Consider the following 22,505-nt stretch of genomic DNA (forward strand, 5'->3'; position numbering starts at 1 on the left):
GTGGAAGCTGTTGAAATCGTGGTGGAATTTTTCCAGAGTCTCCTTCCCATGGGTCCAGATGATGAAGATGTCATCAATGTAGCGTAGGTAGAGAAGGGGCGTGAGTGGACGAGAGCTGAGGAAGCGTTGTTCCAGGTCGGCCATAAAGATATTGGCATATTGTGGGGCCATGCGGGTGCCCATAGCAGTGCCAGTGATCTGGAGATATATATTGTCATCAAATTTGAAATAGTTGTGTGTAAGTGTAAAGGCACAGAGCTCAGCAGCCAGTTGTTCTGTGGCATCGTCAGGGATAGTGTTCCTGACAGCTTGTAGTCCATCTGTGTGTGGGATGTTTGTGTAGAGAGCCTCTACATCCATGGTGGCTAGGATGGTGTTTTCTGGGAGGTGACCAATGCATTGTAGTTTCCTCAGGAAATCAGTGGTGTCACGGAGATAGCTGGGAGTGCTGGTGGCATAGGGTCTGAGTAGAGAGTCCATATATCCAGACAGTCCTTCAGTGAGAGTGCCAGTGCCCGAGATGATGGGCCATCCAGGATTTCCGGGTTTGTGGATCTTGGGTAGTAGATAGAATAACCCTGCTCGGGGCTCTAGGGGTATGTTGATTTCTTCTGGTGTTAGTATGGGGAGTGTCCTGAGTAGATGCTGTAGTGTCTTAGTGTATTCCTCAGTGGGATCTGGGCAAGTGGCAGGCTCCCCGCACAGGACCAGGACTCTGCACTGCTCCTTGGACTCTCTCCCAGTGCTGCAGCCACCTCAGTATTGCAGATCCTGTCAGTCAGAACATAATTTCCGTCTCCTCTCCCAGGGCTTGGGAGTGCAAGCTGGGCAAGGCTACTACAGACAACTCTAAAGCATTGGAAGATAAAACTGGATTTTCAACATATGTAATAAAGATCTCTTTCCTCAATCTGTTGCTTGACTGGACTTCTTTAAATAATTATTATTTCTGAGAGCTTTATATCATCATTGTTTTAGTACTCTTTTAGCATCTCTTCACTCTACTTTAGAGCATGTTAAGCCATGATCATGTCAACCTATAGAGCATGGAAAGTGAGCAAGTCAGGGAGAATGAATGGTCAGTGAAAAGAAGTGAATTAGCTGTGGGACTGATCTTTCATACCAATTTACGGAGGCTCATTCTTGCTTCATCAGCTGTTGATCAATAATATTGTAAATTCTGAACAGATTTCTATCATTTCCCTATTGACTGTGGCTCTCAAATACAATCAAATGGCCATTATCAACACTATAATGGTTCTAAGAATGTTATCAAAATTTTAATGTGTAAGAGTAAGATCAATATCTAGACTGACAAACAGTGTAGATTCACTTTAATTTCTGCTGTAGGGTTTTTCTGTGTGTGAGAATTTTTGTTTTCCTTCCAATCTTAGTGTATCACAAACAAGATATGAGAATACAAAATATATATGCTTCCTTGTATCAGCCAGTATTCATCAATGGGTATCTTATGGCATTATTCCCCTATTTCTCCTTTAATTATTTTATGCTACTCCTTCCTTTTTCTCCTACTTCTTTCCTTAATTGAAAAGATTTTCTCCAGGCTACAGAAGGATTTCTGAAGAAAGATTTCTGAAGAAAGTGCTCCAACTTACAGCCTTCTCAAGTGGAATCTAACACACATCTATGGGATATGTAGTGGTATGTACAAAATGAGTAATTTTTGCTTTTTTGTTTTTTATGTAGGTCTCCTTGGTTAGCTTAACAGCGAATGCATTAGGTTACTCGGAACTTGGTGCCATTAAGTCCCTTAGGACACTAAGAGCTTTGAGACCTCTGAGAGCCTTGTCGCGATTTGAAGGGATGAGGGTAAGACAAAATGAAAGAACCTGAAATAATGCATGCCTAAAAAGAAACTGTGCATGCAGGATAAGGAATGACAAATCCATGCAGAAAGGCTGTACTATCCTCTTATCTACTGAGTATCTAAAAGATAAGCAAAAGGCTTTATCAGCTCACCTAAATCCATATGCAATATCATACTTTAGTTGTGCTCATTCCAGTTACTTTACTTTCTAGCCAATCTCAGGAGTTTTTCTTTAAGGATCCAGAAATAATCAGAGAAATAAATATATTAACTCGACGGATTTTCTAAAAATGAGTTCAAGATGAGCGGATTTTGTGCAATTTGGTGCTGATAAACATACCACAAGGTTTCTACAAGAATCTGATTCAGCACCAGTTTAAAAAAGTACCTTCCTTGTTACAAATTCAGTTCTTTGTATTTTCATTAAAAATAAAGCTCCAAATTCAGCTTTGTTGTAACTCTGTTGAAGTTCACTAGATTGCACCAGTGTTGAATTTGGCCCAGTTAGTAGTTTTACATCTATTTCTGACAGACACATGAGAAAAAATATGAATTATTTTTCTGGATTATTTTTCTTGATGAGATTAGTTATTTTCCGATAAATTATTTTCTGCTGACTCCAGGAAAAATCCTGTACTACACACACACTACATTATACACATTATATTTAGTTCCTATTTTGAGTAAGTTAGAATCACTGTTCTCCATCTCACACAAGAAATAGTCTCTTTTTACTTAGTGTTTCCTTTGTCTACTATTTTCTGTTCCTTGTAGCTGCTGAATACAAGCTAGCTCAATGTGCATGTTACTGAAATCTATTTAATTTTAAGAGAATGATTTTTCCACTTCATGGAAACGTAAGAGGAAGCAACTTTCTGATAATGTTAAAACCAGATCTAATCTAATAAAATAGACAGTTTGCAATGTACTGTCTAAATTGTATTTAGATATACGGTAACTCCACATTAGTATCATGAAATCAAATTCAGATTGTTAGAATTGAGGTTCTCAAATTGTATCCATCACATTAGATATCTTTACTTCAGACTTCACAAGAAAAAACTATTAACTAAAACATGACTAGATTCATGAATTTCAGTTTCAGATGACCATGTCTTAATTTAGCAAAGTCCTTAAAATTATAAATTTGTGAATTGGTAAATTAGCAAAATGTAATAGGCTAAGAGCTGGGTCAAGTACTGCAGTGTTTCTTTTGTCTGCTTGCAGGAAATAGTAAATTTGAGGGGAGAAATTAAACCTCTTTGCTTTCTTGCATCGCTTATACCTACAATGAGCTGTGGCAAAACTGGCTGATTTTTGATTCAGCAAGTGTCTTTTTAGTTTTAAGATTTTTTACCACCTTCAAAAAGATGCAGAGTATTTTCTGGAAAGGAATGAAATTTATTCCACAAAGCCTCTGTAAATAAGAGACTGTTAAATTCTCAAAAATCAGGAGTCAGGTTCTCAGCTGGTGTAAATTGGTGTGGTCCTATTGATTTTAGTGGAACTCTGCCAATTTAAAGAAAAATTTGATATCAGAAATCTAGTTTAGATGTCCTGTCTTCTGTTTTAGTGAATTGGGGGAGAGTGAAAATTTCAACAAAAGTGCTTTTTCAACCTTTTACCAAGTCAGTAAAATCCGAATGAATCTAATCCGTGCTGTTGGTTCTAATGTATACATCTCACTGTTCACTAATATTTTTATATGATATGGTTATAGATTAACTTGGTTATACTATGTTGCAAATATTATTCCTTGTTCAGATGCCTGACACAAGGCCTATGAGCCATTTAGGTAAATATAGGTCTTAAGTGTTCCATAGACTGTGCTAGCCCCGAGCACAGGAATGAGTTTCACCAGAATAAGACCATCTGAAATAGGATTGTTGCATTGTATTCTGAGCAGTGTTTAATACTTCAAAACAATGAACTTCAAAAACAACCTAACTCCACCCAGATGCTGGAAGGCAAAGTAAAAAATTGCTTTCATTTAAATTAAATCTCAGTCACAGATTTAGGGTTATGTTCACATCTCAATGCATGTAGATTAATGATGATAACTACTTGCAAACTAAGATTTGAATATACCCATTGCTTTTATGTTAAGCTTCTTATAACTCTTTGTAATATAATGCTCTTGCACTAGTTCTGAATTTGTATGCTATTTTAGATGTAGAAAATCAAATATACGTTGCTTTGTCTAATTGGTTTAGGTAATAATAACGCATGTGTTTGTAGCTTCAATGAATAAAGCATGTCGTGCCGTGCTTGATTTCTGCATTAGAAAAGTAGTAGCAGGCCGAAGACAATTTTCTTTCAGTTTTGCATGTTTTATGCACATTTCTGGCTGATGGCTTTAAACATTTACTGTATTTCAAATTTCCAGTCCAATTTCTCAACATGTAAAATTAAATAACAGTAATTGATGTCTTAAATATACTCCTAAAATTCAATAGATATTTCTGAGATCCCCTTACCAGGGAAATGATGTTAGGCTCGAACACCTTATTTTTCAAGAGCACTCTAGACTTAAAAGAAAATTGACAGTATCACATACTGCTAAATTATAAAGTGTAATACCAAGTGTTTCAGTCACTACAGATACCTAATTAATAGTAAACTATATATTTCTATTTCATATAGGATAATCTTTCTTCAACTTGGATGGGGTGGAGTGCTGGTTCCTCCCCTCAACCCTTTATTATGGGTACTGTATTCTCCCCTTTGCTACCCTTAATCCTTTCACTATGTCTAGTTACTACATGCAGTGGGGCCAGAGGGGAGTGTTCTAATTTGAGTGTCCCAATAGCATTATTATAGTTGATACGTCCATTCTACACCCGTTTTTAATTGCTTTGACCTTTCCCAAAAAATATCTTTGGAACTGAAATTTTTCATGTTTGATCTCAGCATAGAAATACATTTCTGTGGAAACTTTTGTGAAAATCATTTTAACTGTATTGAGTTATCAGAGCTAGTGTTGCAGGAGGAAAGTTTCTCAGTGCTTAAGACATTTTTAGATGCTCTTTTTTTCACTTGGCTCTATCACAAATGGGTTTGAGTTAAACTTCTAATCTGTCATCTATGTAGTCCTGAAAGAAGATGTGTGCTTTAAATTGTTTGAAGATATTTGGTCTGCAGTTATGAACATTTTAAAGTGGCATGCAGAGCATGCACAGTATATTACTTTATTTACAGTCAGCACACACAGTGCTATGAATTGAATATTCACAGGAATAGATAATTGTATAGTCAGTTTCTATATATTATTTAATTTCATGTTTGCTGGAGTTTGTTAAAATGCATACACTGAAAAAATGGATCAGTTTACTGAAAGAACTCATCATAAGCACACAGATCACATTTCTAAAACTGAGACATCACATTCCTTTCTTTAAACATAACTCATAAAATCATCTTACCCTTCATAGAACAGAAGAGCTAAAGAGGGGAAAAACAGATAGAAAGTTTGATGGGAAGAATTAGGTCCTCTGATGAGATATTGCTAATGGGTCCTGAGGTATTTTCAAACTTATCATTATCGCCTACAATCTGGAATTTTTCTTATAGGAGCCCATCTCTGTTAGAAATGAAAGTTTTCCTTGTTCTTATGAAGATATTCTCAGCAGTTAAAATGCCAATAACAATCTTATATAATTTTGTCTTTTGTTAATCCTTGAAGTTTAGAAACATTACACAGGACGCACATCACTGATTTTAAAATATGCATTCATTGTCATATCCTTTCAAAACACAATTACTTGAATACAGCTCTAGAACACAAGTGTTAGATCACCAGATGGATGAGAACATCACTGGGATAGCCCAGAGTCTTACAGGTTTAATCAGTTTACTTTTGATGGTTCCAGTATGAATGATGCATCAAGCTAAACTGCATTAGCTTTAACTGAGTATTTTTGTCACCTTCGAGGTCTTTGTATTCTAAGTTTGAACAGTTGTATAAGTTTCCCCTTCCATTTAGATTATGTTTGTTGGAAATCTATCTATAATATGTTGTTGATCAGACAGTTATATCATTTGGGAGTTTTTTCTTTGAGAAATCTGATCTTATTTACCAACCCAGATTTCTAAACAGTCAACCAGGACCCCAGCATCTTAGGAACCAACCCTTCAATTACAAAAATGTACAAAAATTAACTCTGTCAAGATTCTGTCTGTAAGTCTTCAAAAATCATAAAATGAATATATTAGTAGTCTGTGATCATTCTCATAACAGCCAGTAATTCTAGTTGACTTTACATTTAGAAGAATGGCTTATAACTCTCTGAAGAAATAACTTACCTAGCTGAATTTCCTCATGTTTCTTATCAGGTTTTTTTTTTATTGGATTTTAATGAAAATTCATTCAGTCATTTTTGAAGAACATAAATTGAAATAAGCATGGTTTTTATTAAATACTTATTGAAATACATTGTATATTTTCTTTTTACCATAATTAAAAAAAAGCAAATAAATTAAGATCAATAAAGCTACATTATTGTAATAGTAAGATTGTATTTTCACAAAAATTAGGAAATTCTGAGATATGGTTTCCCGCATCAACTAGTTATTTTGTTTCCTTTTCCATGTGCATTTACAATAGTGTCTTTCATTACATTATCATATAACTTCAGTCAATTTGACATACTGGTTGGCAGATAGTGTATAGTGTAGAAAAGGATGTAAAAGAAACATTTTTTCTATATTATTCCTTCAAAGAGACTTAATCATGTAATGAGTATGTGTTAAAAAGCAGGGTTAAGGTTGCTCTGGAAACTGTAGGTTCTTATTAAATCAAACAGTTTAGTAAAATTTAAAAAGAGATTAGAAAATTATATGAATAAAAATAGCAGCCGCAGTTGCACTAGCTAAATTAAATATTTACAGGAGCCATCAGTTCTCATACTTTAAGGCATAAACTGACCACCAGTTGGGATTAGGTAGAAATTTTTCCCACAGTAAGGTATTGTACAATATCTTGTGCATTGTGGGATTTTTGCATTTCTCTAAAGGTATTAGATACAGGTCACTGCCAGAGGCACGATTCTAGAATACATAGTCCATTGTTCCAGTCCAATAGCATAGCGATTTAGCAAAAATAAAAATTATTAGACTGTTTTTGAGGAAGGAGGAAGGAGCCATTTTCCCTTTCTCTGAGACTTCTTTTTCTAGCTTCAACTTTGAGCATCACTGTTATATACATTAACACTCTGCTTTTCATCTTCCTCAGCTCATTCTCTGGTCCTTCTGTCTCCCATTTATCTGCCTGTCTTCTCTTTGTTGGCTCTTAATTACCCCTAAAATTTTCTAATACTGAATGTTTTAAACTCAGAGTTCCTACTTCTAGGTAATAAACTTTGTCTCATGTCTCTGGCTCTGCTAATACTTCCCTTAATTCAATGCTAGTTTTACTCCAGAAGCAGAAAATCTTGTTACAAATCTTCATCTGAAACCCCAAACTTTCTGTTCTGTAATGCATTTTTGTCTATGTATCTGCCTATTTCACCTCTGAAACATTGACAGGATGCATTCTTACCTTAATTGCTTTTTTGAAGTTTTTGCTCATATCTTAATCATATCCTGTCTCAGCTTTTGCATTTTCTTCTTACTCCCTTCCTATTTTTTGCACTTCAGGGAATCCAGGACCAGGTATGGAAGGATTTGCTAAAATGAAAGTTCAGTTCCACTTTTGACCATGCATCAAATTGTCCTGAGCATTTTTGAGACTATGGGTGTATTTTAAATTTTAGCTATATAATTGTAGTTCAAATAGTCCATTAAGATCAGAGTACATTCACTTGGCATCAAAGTAAAATTATATAGCAAAATGAGTTCATGAGAACATTAACGGGAAACAATGAACTCTCCAGTTCTTATATCAAAGCGATATACCTTACCTTATGGGATATGAACTGTTTAAAGGTGGATTCCACCAGATACCTATAATTATTTTCTTTAAAAAAAAAAGTGTGTATGACGGTATCATAACCTTAGTCCCAGATTTGGACCTTAGCGTCCAAAATATGGGGGTTAGCATGAAAACCTCCAAGCTTAGTTACCAGCTTGGACCTGGTACTTGCTGCCACCACCCAAAAAATTAGAGTGTTTTGGGGCACTCTGGTCCCCCTGAAAAACCTTCCCTGGGGACCCCAAGACCCAAATCCCTTGAGTCTCACAACAAAGGGAAATAATCCTTTTTCCCTTCCCCCCTCCAGGTGCTCCTGGAGAGATACACAGGCACAAGCTCTGTGAATCCAAACAGAGTGACTCCCCCTCTCCGTTCCCAGTCCTGGAAACAAAAAGCACTTTCCTCTTCACCCAGAGGGAATGCAAAATCAGGCTAGCAAATCCAACACACACAGATCTCCCCCCCTGATTTCTTCCTCCCACCAATTCCCTGGTGAGTACAGACTCAATTTCCCTGAAATTTCCCAGTAAAGAAAACTTCAACAGGTCTTAAAAGAAAGCTTTATATAAAAAGAAAGAAAAATACATACAAATGGTCTCTCTGTATTAAGGTGACGAAATACAGGGTCAATTGCTTAAAAGAATATTGAATAAACAGCCTTATTCAAAAAGAATACAAATCAAAGCACTCCAGCACTTATATTCATGCAAATACCAAAGAAAAGAAACCATATAACTTACTATCTGATCTCTTTGTCCATACACTTAGAAATAGAAGACTAGAAAGTAGAAACTACTTCTCCAAAGCTCAGAGAAAGCAGGCAGCCAGAAAACAAAGACTTCAGACACCAAATTCCCTCCACCCAAAGTTGAAAAAATCCGGTTTCCTGATTGGTCCTCTGGTCAGGTGCTTCAGGTGAAAGAGACATTAACCCTTAGCTATCTGTTTATGACAGACGGTTGCCTGATTGGCAGACTATAACCAGCCATTCATCCACAAATGAATTGTAGTGTGAACCCTGACAAGACAGTCGTCTTCACACTGGCCCCCAGTGGGCCTCAGCTCTCCTTTGGAGGGAACTACATCTAACAGAGAGAGGGGAGATTGATCTGCATGCCCATTATATCCTTAGTTTATGCTGGGACCACCAAAACCATCCTGCACTGTGTAACTTGGCTTTTTTTGGTTTGGAGTCTGATTTAATTAATTTATCTTGCTAATTTTGATGGGTGTGGGCACTCAATCCACTGCTGTTAAAACTCCCCTCCAGAATATCCCCTGTCAGAGCATCACAGCACTCTATACCTGGGAAACTCTAGGAGTTCATCAGTACATTCAGCACTCCGAGTCTCTAGCAGAGAAACCCCAGAGCAAACCAAATTCGAAACAAGCACCTATAGGTTAAACATCACAAAGATGTTGATACAAAGACCACAGAGAGCTATTTTCTGAAGAATTATCCAGACAGATAGTAGCAGAGCACAGGCACACAGACACAACTATCATGATTACTGCCACTGGGAGAGAAATAAGAGACGTTCTTACAAGAAGTTCTTCAGGAGGTAGAAGTGGAGGACTACTAAGCTGCTACCTACACCCCCTCCCCCGCCCATCCCTTTCCAGCCAGATTATATTTTTCCTCCTGGAACTATTTCATTTTCATTTTCTGCCACCTCCAACTCCAGTTTATAACTGCTGTCTTGATATTAAAAACTTTTCATAAACAGAGAATCAGAAATATAGGACTGGGAGGGATCTCAAGAGATCATGTAGTTCATACTCTCATGCTGAGGCAGGACCAAGTATACCTAGATCATCCTTGACTGGTGTTTGTCTAACCTTTTCTTAAAAACTACCCGTTCCAAAACTTACTTGTCTTTATAGTTAGAAAGTTTTTCCTAAAATCTTACCTAAATCTCATTTGATATATCATTTATCTACCTACTCTCCTACCCATTCCACTCCACTCAGTAGGAAAATTATATAATTGCCTATGTGCTTTTTGAATAACAGGGATTTGCAGCTGAAAAAAGCAACACATCCATCTCCCTCTCTCTCTCTCCCTTTATTTTTTTTAAGTCCCATTGTAGGATAAAAATGTGGTAGGCTGGATTGCCAGATAAATTCTATATTCGGGGGGGGGGAGGAAAGAAGTAGTTGAAAGTAAGATAAACTTTCTTAGTAGTAATTCTTCTTTGAAAATATCTTCTCACAGCATGCTCACTCCAAGTTGGTATCATGTTTTCAGAGTGAGACAGGGTGGAAGTCTTCCAGCTTTAAAGGTTTGGGGGGCTTTCTTCAATAATGAAAGTTCAGTGTGAGACTCCTACCTTATTCGTCAGGTGTCAGTAGCAGAGAAGATCTCAGTTCCAAGAACACTTTTTTCCTGTTCTCAAATTGTCTAGGAAGCATTCTAATGGAAGGGGGAGGGATAGCTCAGTGGTTTGAGCATTGGCCTCCTAAACCAGGGTTGTGAGCACAGTCCTTGAGGGGGACACTTAGGGATATGGGGCAAAATCAGTACTTGGTCCTGCTAGTGAAGGCAAGGGGCTGGACTCAGTGACCTTTCAGGGTCCCTTCCAGTTCTATGAGATAGGTATATCTCCATATTTAAATTGATAACATGGGCCAGGCAGTCACTACTGACACTGAAAAATTCTTTCTGCTAGAATTATGATGCCCTGGATCCTGTCTTGGGTCAGGAAGGCTTTGAACTGAATCCACCAGGGCTCCCTTGTACTCCATTTGTCTGTAGGGGATAAAATAGTACTTTGTGTAGTTTATTTTGAATTCCAGCACCCCTTTGGCAACACAACTGATTCTTAGGCCAATTTTATTGTGCTGTCTTTGGTCAACCAATTGTCTAAAAAGCAGACTCTGTGCACTACTAACCTATATAGGTAACACTCTTTGATTCCAGCTCAAAAAAGAAAGATACAAAATTAGTATTGCAGTGCTGTTGTCATATCACATCTAAGTGCCTTTGATGCAGGTAGACAAATTAGAGGCCTGTGCCAAAAGAAATCTGATGAGGTTCAACAAGGATAAGTGCAGAGTCCTGCACTTAGGACAGAAGAATCCCAGGCACTGTTACAGACTAGGGACTGAATGGCTAGGAAGCAGTTCTGCAGAGAAGGACTTAGGGGCTACAGTGGATGAGAAACTGGATATGAGTCAACAGTGTGCCCTTGTTGCCAAGAAGGCTAATGGGATTTTGGGCTGTATAAGTAGAGGCATTGCTGGCAGATCGAAGGATCTGATCATTTCCTCTCTATTCGACATTGGTGAGGCCTCATCTGGAGTACTGTGTCCAATTCTGGGCTCCACATTACAAGAAGGATGTGGAAAAATTGGAAAGAGTCCAGCGCAGGGCAACAAAAATAATTAGGGGGCTGGAGCACATGACTTATGAGGAGAGGCTGAGGGAATTGGGATTGTTTAGTCTGCAGAAGAGAAGGATGAGGTGGGATTTGATAGCTGCTTTCAACTACCTGAAAGGGGGTTCCAAAGAGGATGGATCTAGACTGTTCTCAGTGGTACCTGATGACAGAACAAGGAGTAATGGTCTCAAGTTGCAGTGGGGGAGGTTTAGGTTGGATATTAGGAAAAACTTTTTCACTCAGAGAGTGGTGAAGCACTGGAATGGGTTACCTAGGGAGGTGGTGGAATCTCCTTCCTTAGAGGTTTTTAAGGTCAGGCTTGACAAAGCCCTGGCTGGGATGATTTAGTTGGGAATTGGTCCTGCTTTGAGCAGGGGGTTGGACTAGATGACCTCCTGAGGTCCCTTCCAACCCTGATATTCTATGATTCAGGGGAAGTATCCTTATGTGCATGTGGTTACCAAAGCTCATCTGATTTTCTAGGCAGTAGGAAGGGTCTGTAATAAAACTCCTTCCATCTTTTGCCTGATGGCACTGATTTGACTTTGCCATGAGGAATTAGATGTTGTGCTATATATTATGCTGGAGCATTCTTAAGGGCAGAGGGAAATTTTGAGGCTACAAGATTTGGTTTTCAGAAATCTCTCCACCCAATAATGCTTCAAGTCCCATATATCAGCGTGATCAGGGACTATCAGGAGTAAAATACCCGAAGTTTCCCTTCAACAGAAAGATGATGGGAAGTTTGTTGTAGTGGCAAACTTGCTACAAGGCTCTGGTTTTGAATGGTTTTGCATCCCTGTCCATTCTAGCTAATAGGCATTGATGGACCTACTCTCCTTGAACTTATCTAGTTCTTTTTTTTTAATCCTGTTAGTCTTGGCCTTCAGAACATCCTCTGGCAAAGAGATCCACAGGTTTACTGCCTTTTGTTTATTTTAAACTTGTTGCCTATTAATTTCATTTGGTGACCCCTAGTTCTTGTGTTATGAGAAGGACTAAATAACACTTCCTTATTTATTTATTTATTTACTCCACTCCAGTCGTGATTTTATCTATCTATATGACCTCTATCATATCCCCATTAGTCATCTCTTTCCAAGCTGAAAAGTCCAAGTCTTACTAATCTCTCCTCATATGAAAGCTGTTCCATACCCCTGATCATTTTTATTGCCCTTTTCTGTACCTTTTCCAATTCCGATATATCTTTTTTGAGATGGGGCAACCACATCTGCATGCAGTATTCAAGATGTGGGCATACCATGGATTTATATAGAGGCAATATAATATTTTCTGTCTTATTATCTATCCCTTTCCTAATGATTCCCAACATTGTCAACATTTTTGACTGCCACTGCACATTGAGTGGATGTTTTCAGAGAAGTTGCCACAAATGACTCCAAGATCTCTTTCTTGAATGGTAACAGCTAATTTAGAACCCATAATTTTATCTATATATTTGGGATTTTGTTTTCCAGTGTGCATTATTTTGCATTTATCAACATTGAATTTCATCTGCCATTTTGTTGCCCAGTCACCCAGTTTTGTGAGATTCCATGCATCAGAAGAAGTGGGTTTTTCACTCACGAAAGCTTATGCCCATATAAATCTGTTAGTCTTTAAGGTGCCACCAGACTCTTAATTATTTTTATGGCTACAGACTAACAGAGCTACCCCTATGATACCTGAGATCCCTTTGTAACTCTTCACAGTCTGCTTTGGACTTAACTATCTTGAGTAGTTTTCTATCATCTGCAAATTTTGCCACCTCACTGTTTACCCATTTTTCCAGATCATTTATGAATATGTTGATAGTACTGGTCCCTGTACAGACTGCTGGGGGCCACCAGTATTTACGTCTCTCTGTTCTGAAAACTGACCATTTATTTGTTTCCTATCTTTTAGCCCTCTGATTCCTATATTTTAACCAGTTACTGATCCAGGAGAGGATGTTCCCTCTTTTCCCATGAGAGCTTACTTTGCTTAAAAGCCTTTGGTGAGGGACCTTGTCAAAGGCTTTCTGAAAATTAAAATACTCTATATCCACTGGATCACCCTTGTCCATATGTTTGTTGACTTTCTCAAAGAATTCTAGTAGATTGGTGAGGCATGACTTCCCTTTACAAAAAACATGTTGACTCTTCCCCAACAAATTGTGTTCATCTATGTGTCTAGTAATTCTCTTCTTTATTATAGTTTCAACCAATTTGCATAGTACTGAAGTTAGGCTTACTGTCTATAATAGCCAGGATCGCCTCTGGAGCCTTTTTAAAGAATTGGTGTCACATTAGCCATCAACCAGTCATCTGGTACAGAAGTTGACTTAAAAGATAGGTTACATACCACAGTTAGTAGTTCTGCAGTTTCACATTTGAGTTCCTTCAGAACTCTTGGGTGAATACCATCTGGTCCTGGTGACTTATTACTGTTTAACTTATCAGTTTGTTCCAAAACTGCCTTTAGTGACATCTCAGTCTGGGAGAGTTCCTAAGATTTGTCACTTGAAAAGAGTGGCTCAGGTCTGGGAATCTCCCTGACATCCTCAGCTGTGCAGACTGATGGAATGAATTAATTTAGTTTCTCTGCAATGGCCTTATGTACTTCTGTAGCCTTTGAAAAATATTTTTTGTGTGTGTGTTTGGAAAAAGTATATGAAGACGTTGAGGGAAGTATCCTACAACTGCTTCTCCTGTTGCTGCTAAATGCATTGAACAAGAAAACACTTAAAAGCCAGTTGTTGATATAAAGGATGGGTACAGAACATATGCTTTTTTCTTTTTGTGGTAGGAGAAGCAAGATGATGTCACCCAAAGGATATAATGGGGCTTGAGCTTTCTTCCACGATTCAGCCTGACCTTTAGTTAGGTAGGTTTGGTCATCTACAGCTCTCCAAGTGACAGCTGTAGATTGGTAAATCTTTAAAAAACAATAAAAAGGTTGCAGTCTCAAAGATTTCTTTGGTACAATTCTGTCAGTGCAGCTCTTCCTTTCTCTGGCCATAGCCTCACTCTTTCATGTGAAGAGTAGAAAAAGCAGCCACAGGTGTCCTCAGGTAAGGTGTATTTTTTCTCTACCAAGGACATAGTGATAGAGAAAAGAGGCATTTTCCACACCTTTATCAGCTAATCAAAGATAAGATATAAGGAAGCGCAGTCTTTTTAATAGGGGGATCTGGTCCATTTACCTATACACCATCACCTTTGAAGACTCCTGGTCAGGGACAAACTCAGAACTAGCAGTGATAGCCAGTATCTGCAAAAAATGGAAGAACTTTGAGTCCCCCAGGGCAGGATCACTGCGGGTTTTTTTTCCTCTTTGGTTATATATCAGTAGAATCCAAAGAGTCATGTCCAGGCTCATCCCTGTAAGACCACACAAGTCTAGAACCCAGGCCTGGTAGATCTGCCTGGCTGCTGGTCTTCCATGTTGCTACCCAGCAGCAGCTGTAACCAGCTTGTGCTTCATGGCCCTATGACCTGCTGTGGACACAGATCATGCTCATGGAGTCTGAGAGGCAGAAGCATCATGGGTCTTGATTAGCTCCCCACATATAAACCCAAGGGGACATTCCAGGAAGTGTCCAGGCAACCATGTGGATATTCTGTAGCTAGCATGACCATTTCTGCTCCGTGCTCCTGAACTCCTGGTTTCAACCTTGGCTTGACTTGCATTTTGCCTGCTGACCTGGACCCTGACTCAGACTCTGACCTTTTGTATCGACCCTGGTCTGGAACCTAACTACAAACTCCTCCACTACTCCCAGCTTCAGGTTTGCCCCTGAGCTGACCCTTGGCCCTGACTGCCCATGTTGGGATCCTGACAATACCTTGATCCCATTCAAACAACTCATTATGGGGTATTGCGGCAAGGGAGGTTTAGGTTGGACATTAGGAAAAACTTCCTAACTGTTAGGGTGGTTAAGCACTGGAATAAATTGCCCAGTGAAGTTGTGGAATCTCCATCATTAAAGATTTTTAAGAGCAGTTTAGATAAATACCTATCAGGGGTGGTCTAGATAATACTTACTGATGAGTGCAGGGGACTGGACTAGATTACCTCTCGAGGTCCCTTCCAGTCCTACGATTCTATGACTGATGGAGTGCCAGAAGATTCAGGGGTACCAGAGCAATGGCATCATTGGCCGCACTAACACTTGGCACTATCTGCATCAGTAGGGGCACTGAGGCTAGCTCCACCTACCAAGATAGCTGACTTTCATCAGCAATTGGACAAGTACACAGTGTTCCAAAGGTAGTTCCTCTGTCAGGAACCCAGATGAGTGACTAGATTAATTCAGTCAGTACGCACTTAGTCGCCAAATCCTTGTTCAAATATGCAAATTACCAGAAGATTCAATACAGAGCTCCTCAGAGTAATATTTTTGGCAGGAGTGTATTGTAGGATAGATGGCTGTTTCATGGAGACTATTACTTTTGGTCCTTGTGCAGAGGCAATGTGTCATCTGAAGAGAGCCAGCAAGAGGGGCACATAGCCTGGAGAATCAAAGGACATGTAGACCACAGTAAATCATATTGCGTTTATTAGCGGCTGACCGGAAGGTAGGGACTTCATCAAAGAATGTCCATTACTTTGATAGTACAGTATGGAATGTGGAACCCAAGCTGTGGTGTTAGACACCCAGATACAGCTCCAAATGGGAACTTGTTGCCTACCTACAGTCAAGAAAGAGTTGGCTGGACAGCTCTAGGGAACAGAGCAGCAACAGATAGTGGGGTCTGACCAAGTGGTGGTTATTGGTTATCACATGGGAAATAATACTTCCTCAGAAAGCCTTGAGCCAGGATACTTCCATCCTGTTTCCCATTGGGAGCATGAGACCTAGAACAGTGATGGTCTCTTTAAAGAAAAAGATTCATTTTCTTCAGGAAATGACAGTCTGATAATTTTCAGATGTGAGAAATGAGAATTGAGAGGTAGAAAACAGACAAAAATATTATTTTTTACAATCTTTTTTGAATTTATTATTAGGGAAACCGTAAAAAAAGTTGGCATTCTATTACAGCTTGCAGTATCACTAGTCCAAAAGGTGTTTGTCTACTGTGAATGTTTAACTTGTAGTGTTTAGTCAAAGAGTGATAGTACACTAGTTTTCTCAGTAGATGTGTTTTTTATAATTGAATATAATACCATTGTCTGAGCTGAATGAGCTAGAATGCTTCCATTTTGAACTTGTAGGCTTCCCAAATGCTTCTCATTTCTTCTTGCTGTTGTTTTCCTCCCCAATACTCCTTACCCTAGACTGCTTAGCTCAAATTCATACTGGGTATAACTTTGATAAAATTAATGGATATGCCCACAAGAAGCGAGTGATTAATTTATTAACTTTAAATGAAAAACAAAACCCTTTTAATTGAGCTACCAACATAATGCCCCTTAACTGAGTAATTACATGATGTTGTTATTATAACCCTCATCTTTCCACATCCCTTGCCTCCCTCCTGTTTATTGTCCTCACTCATCACAATTAAAATTAGATTGTAATTTCGTTGAGGCATGAAACTATTTCTTTTCAATTGAATTTGTAAAATGCCTGGCATAATTTTTGTTTTCTAAAATTATTATTATAATAACTAAGTCCATGGGATGAATTTATTACAAACAATGAAGAAGACTTTCTAAATTCTGCAGTACTTTTAAAATATACTTTTATGGCTCTCTATAACACTTCCAAATTATTTCAAGGAACTTCTTTCTCTAAAATAGATTTAAGCAGAAGAATGGTATACTTGGTCCTGCCTCAGTGCAGGGGGTTAGACTAGATGACCTTTTGAGTCTCTTCCAGCCCTACATTTCTATGATTTTATGAATGTTGTGATCTTTTCATATACTGCATGGAGCTAAAATCACTTTTGAAATTAATTCTGCTGAAAAATTTAGCAGTGTTCTGTTGAAAAGGCAGTCATCTGTGACATCGTTCTTCATAATGTTAATACCAGTAAATCAACCTTTATTAATAGAACGTATATCCCTAATCTTTCTGATCGGTTCAAAAACAGGAAAAGTAAGAATTTGGTTCTAAGTTGCGTTGGCAGTAGATCTTCAAAAGCTTTCTATGTTGTCTTGTGATGTGAAGAGCTCTTTCAGGCTAGTGATTCCAGAATTTGCACTTTAAATTTGCTGTTCCTCATAGATCTACTTATAGACTTGATGTCCAGAATTGCCTTCTGTTTGCTTATAAAGGGCAAAGCATGTGGAATATTAAGTCGGAAATTCCCTTCTGTAGATACAGGTTCTATGGTTCCTATCTCGCTTAGGTGTTGCAATGGTCCCCTCCAGCTCAAAGATTAAGTCCTTGTAAGACAGCCCCTTGTTTAAACATAAACATCTTTTATATCTGTGTGATGTCTGATTTAGTTTTGAAGAGAGAGAGTTAATAGGAGGTATACTTTTCAAAACTGTTAACCCATTGCAAAATGTACCTCAGAAGAAGAGATTGACAATTTATTTTTTCTGTTAAATTGTTTAAGTGATGAAGAAATGTTACTTGAAGCTTTCACTATATTCACTTCTCTTTTTAACTTATTTTTTCATTACATTTGTAGTGACTGTTGTAGGAGTGTCCACAAATTACACATAAGACATTTATAAATACTTGGCCGCAAATATAAAACTTTACAGCCCTCCTACCAAAAACGTGTAGTGCATACGCATATTAACATAGAATGAGTTGTGTAAGACACTGGCCAGATTCTCCTCATATTAGTATATTTCAGTCATTCCTGACAAAATTTAAGAACAATGGTTTTCAGCTGTTCGTTACTACCATAGCATATGTGAAAGAACTCTTTACAAGGTGCAATTAAAAAGTGGATCTAGGAGCAGCATGAAGAATCCAGTCTGAAAGCTTTGCAGGATAGGGCAAAGGCTCATTACTGGTGCCAAAAGGTTTAATTTTCTTCATTAAAAGGTTTAATTTTCTTTCTTCTTTTCTTAAAAATATTTCCAGGGGGCCTGGATAGCTCAAGGGGTTGGTAATAGGCTACAGAGACTTTCATCTCTAGGTCACCAGTTTGCATCCAGGTCAGTAGTGACCAAAAATTGTTACCATTTGATGGTTATTCAGTGACCTATATGAAATGAGTTGGTGGAATCCATTTAGTTCTAATTCCAAGAACAAGTGTCTTCCTTTTTAGCAGTCTGAATGGAGAGACTGGATTGCCCTCTCAATTGAAGATGTGAGATATCTGGACAGCAATTTCCTTCAACAATAATTATGTATTTATTTATAACAATAATTGTTGTTGTTGTTGTTGTTAATATTCTGGTGCCTGTGCTGGATCTGTTGTTAATCCAGTACCTGAGACAACCACTACATTCATAAAACATTTCTTTCTAATTTATATAGGACATGGAAATAACCCCCACCTTCGTCTCTTGATATGTCTGTTTTCAATTTCTACCCAAAGATAGAATTTTAAAGGGAAGAGTAAAGATCAATATAACATGTCCTGGAGATTCTGCATTCAGAAATAAAGTCAAGGGCACCAGCTGACCTAGAATTTCAGATAAGCATGTAGCGATAAACAATGATATAGACTAACTCAGTCTTGAAATGAATTCCAACAGTCCACACATTTCTAATTTTCATTTTATTCTCAATCTCATCAACCTAGTTAGCAAGAGATTTACATTTCTTACTGAATGGGATAAATAAATCCTTGTCTCCTACAGCCCTTTCCTCAGTCTCTAGAGAATAGCCTTCCAGTGTCCAGAACCTCACCGTCACCCCTTTGTAGCCTTTTACTAAATGAAAATATTGATTGGAGTATACAGATATTTTTATAGGAACTTCTTATTTTCTATTATAGAAATCTTAAGAACACAAGCATACTTCCCTTAAAGCTACCAATAAGAGTAGAAGCCACTAAGGAAGATACTCATTCCTCTTTTAAAAATTAAATTTTTGATGAGTATTTGGGTGGATTCTCAGTTTCATTAATGCCCCTTTATGCCACGCTGTCAATGAAAAGAGTCCTTAAAGCAGGCAGAAAGACCCCTGAGAATAGCCAGTGTTCAGGGGCCTGCCGAACTAGTGTAAAGTTGATGTAAGGGTTCTATACTGATCTTGATCCTAGGCTGTGGCATAGGGGTCATACTGGGGGCTTGGCAGGGGTGTAGCTGGAGTGTACTGCACTATGGCTATACTGTGCTTCCCAGGACTCATAGGGGGCTCTGGGAAACAGAGAGTAAGTTTGAGCAGCCCTGCGATTGCTCTTATCTACACAGAGGGCTGGGAAGGCCCCTGCATGGAGCAGAAAACAGGAAGCGCAAAGGTAGATTAAAGCCAGCTAAAACTACCTCCTCAGTCTATTCCATTCCCACCCTACCGCAGGAATGGCATCACTGAGAATCAGGCTCATATATTAAATTTTGTTTAATATATTAAGATTCAACTGCTCCATACAAGGTCCCATATAGTACAGTATTCTGTGCTGAGGCAAAACCAGAGTTCAAAACAAATCACAAATAAACAATAAATCAGTAGATTTAGTATCAGAGACCTAGGGGAGAAATGAGTGCTATGCTGTTTAGCCAAGCACACACCCCACAATTGTTTATAGCTTTGACAGGCACATGAGTTATTTACTGTATATTGGAAAAACCAACCCCGTGTTTCTACTGTAAATTACTATTGTGACATTTTGCCTCCAGGGAATAGCGTAGGCAAAAAGCTGTAAATTAATGAAAGAAAACCCTGTGTGATCTTGATATTGCTTAGATAAATCAAGAGTATCACCCCATATCCCCCAGCAAAATCTACTCACTGAGTTAAAAATCATAGATGATTAGTGCTGTGTCTTGAAAGCCCTGCAGGACTTCATCCTCAAGAGGGAGAGAGTTCTCTCATCTGTGGAACTTCAGAGCTTCAAAGAAGGAGAAGGGGAAGGAGCCAGTCATCAGTTTCCCCCTGTCCCACTACATCACATGCTGGTGGTGATTAGGGGTGTGTGTACACCACTAGTGCTTTGCCTGCATAGCTATACTGGTATAAGTGTGCTGGCAAAGTCCCCTAGTGGAGACACAGCTTATACTAACAAAGGAGTTCCTTTGCTGGTATATTTAAACCACCTCCCTGAACAACATTAGCTATCCTGCCAAAGTACTCTTTTGCTGGTAAACTGCATCTACAGCAGGGCTTTTGCTGGCATAGCTTTGTCATCTAGGGGGTATGATTTTTTTCACGCTCCTAACCGAAATAGCCATGCTGGTAAAACTTTGTCATGTAGACTAAGCCTAGGACAAATTTTCTGGATAACCTGCTGGATGATTTGTTAAGGATTGCTACAGTATACAAGACTTACTGTAAGCAATTAATAATATTTAATGTGGTAAATCAAATGTATTCCCCCCAAAGGAAGTCCCCTCTTCCTCCCATCCAGTAACTGCTTTGCAGGATAGAAATCTAGTTTTTCATTGATAACTAAAACTCTGCATTATTTTGGAAGATACCTTTTTTTAAAGATATTTTAATAGTCAATTTAATCCCTGTTTAGTCTATTCAAAGAGCTCTATGCTCTTTTGCATTTGCTGTTTTGATCTCTTCTTTTATCAACTTCCCTCTGTAGATTTTGGAATTGTTCATTCACTGATTTTTAAAAATTGTTTCATTTAAGATAAGTTTACTGAATTAAACTCAATAAATGAAACAAGACTGGAGCTTGAAATAAACTATGTTGATTCAAATAAACACATATTGCAAAACTGTCTTGCTTATCTATGCAAAGAAATTAATCTTTGTAATAATAATGCATGAATCTATAAGGCAATAAAGATATTATATAAATTTTGAATAATCCTTTTAATGTAGATCTTGGTTTTTAAATTTTGGACATTGTGTTTTAAGTTTTAATTTCACAGGCATATTTTACAAATCTACATGCCACTAATCATTTTTAAGTTTGTACACTATAATTTATTTCATTTTTAGATTATTTCAATTTTCTGTATTTATATTTAACATTTCTCTCTTTTTTTTAATAGAGCACATCAATATAAGACTTCTTCTTACTACCACCAGGTTTCTATTTTGTTCTTCATTTAGATATTTTAGTTTTTCTCAGTTGTTTTTTTTGTTCTTCTGGGTAACTTTAAAGCTTTAAAAGAATAGAGTAACACTATTGTCATTAACATATTGCATTAACATTTTTAGTATTAGCTTTTAAATAAAAATTTAGATTGATTAAGCATTGGTAAAACAATGTAATTATTTTACTGTTGTAAATACTCTTACACTCTCTTCTTTTTCCCCCCTGTATCTGTGTACTAGGTGGTTGTGAATGCCCTTTTAGGAGCAATTCCATCCATCATGAACGTGCTTCTCGTTTGTCTCATATTCTGGCTAATTTTCAGCATCATGGGAGTAAATCTGTTTGCTGGGAAGTTCTACTACTGTGTTAACACCACAAATGATGAAAGGTTTGACGTCGACAGAATCAACAATTTTAGTCAGTGCGAGGAACTCATAAAAAACAATGAAACTGCACGATGGAAAAACGTGAAAGTAAACTTTGATAATGTAGGATTTGGGTATCTTTCTTTACTTCAAGTAGTAAGTGATTACTCTTTATATACCTCTTATTGCTTATATGTAATAGTAAAAAGCAATTTTTCCCCATTTTTTTGTCACTAAAAGAGCAATTCTTACCTGGTAATTTTTGTCTGTGACTCAGTAATACCAGTGTACTTATGGCTAATATTTCTCTGTCGTATCATATAGGCAGATGATAATTAGTAGGAACCAAGGATTTCCATGCTTTCCAGCAGGATGATTCCTTCTCCCTTCCTCCCTCCCTCTTTCTCATTACTGGTCTGAGAATTTTCAGAGTTGTAACTTGGAATGGTATTACACCACATGGGTACTTTTAATGTTATTGTTACTAATGGGGCAGGAGTCTGCATTGGTGTAACTAAGTCACAGAAAAGAATTCTCAAATAAGAAATTCCCTTTTCAGTGATTCAGCTGCCACCAGTGCAGACTGGTGTGATCTGAGAAGCAATTCCTCAGTACACAGAGAAGAAGGTGAAGCAGAAGGAAGGCCATTAGGTAGCCTTATCTATACATCTGTCCCCTTGAGTCCCCACACCAACTAATTTGTGGAGTTTCCTTCACAAAATTAGAATCCAGGGGAGTATCCCTAATGCATGAGGAGGGCTATGGCACTCTGTGGCTGTGTTTTCACTGCCAAAAAGGTGTTTTTACAGCAAGATAATTAATGTATTTTAGCTGTCTTGCTTTAAAAAAAATTTGCCTTTTTCGGCAGCGAAGAAATATCCTATGCCACAAATGATCCAGCAGCCTAATTCTTGGCTGAAGCCAAGAAAATGAGTCTAGAGTTCAGGGCTTTAATTTGACAGAATCACATCAAGC

The 22,505-nt window shown here is 37.9% G+C and overlaps 2 protein-coding genes across 12 annotated transcripts in view; both read left to right on the forward strand.

Moving 5' to 3' along the window:
- Positions 1 to 22,505, forward strand: part of LOC115659409 (sodium channel protein type 3 subunit alpha) — a 964,414-nt gene that overhangs the window by 295,255 nt on the left and 646,654 nt on the right. The window lies entirely within an intron of this gene.
- SCN1A (sodium voltage-gated channel alpha subunit 1) overlaps positions 1 to 22,505 on the forward strand; it is a 173,153-nt gene that overhangs the window by 128,531 nt on the left and 22,117 nt on the right. For all 10 annotated transcript variants that reach the window (XM_030579451.1, XM_030579452.1, XM_030579457.1 and 7 more), the window contains 2 exons: positions 1,708 to 1,830; positions 21,405 to 21,686. In XM_030579451.1, coding sequence (XP_030435311.1) covers positions 1,708 to 1,830; positions 21,405 to 21,686 — 405 coding nt within the window. The remainder of the gene's footprint in view (positions 1 to 1,707; positions 1,831 to 21,404; positions 21,687 to 22,505) is intronic.

Source organism: Gopherus evgoodei, chromosome 11 (assembly GCF_007399415.2).
Source record: "Gopherus evgoodei ecotype Sinaloan lineage chromosome 11, rGopEvg1_v1.p, whole genome shotgun sequence".
NCBI lineage: Eukaryota > Metazoa > Chordata > Testudines > Testudinidae > Gopherus > Gopherus evgoodei.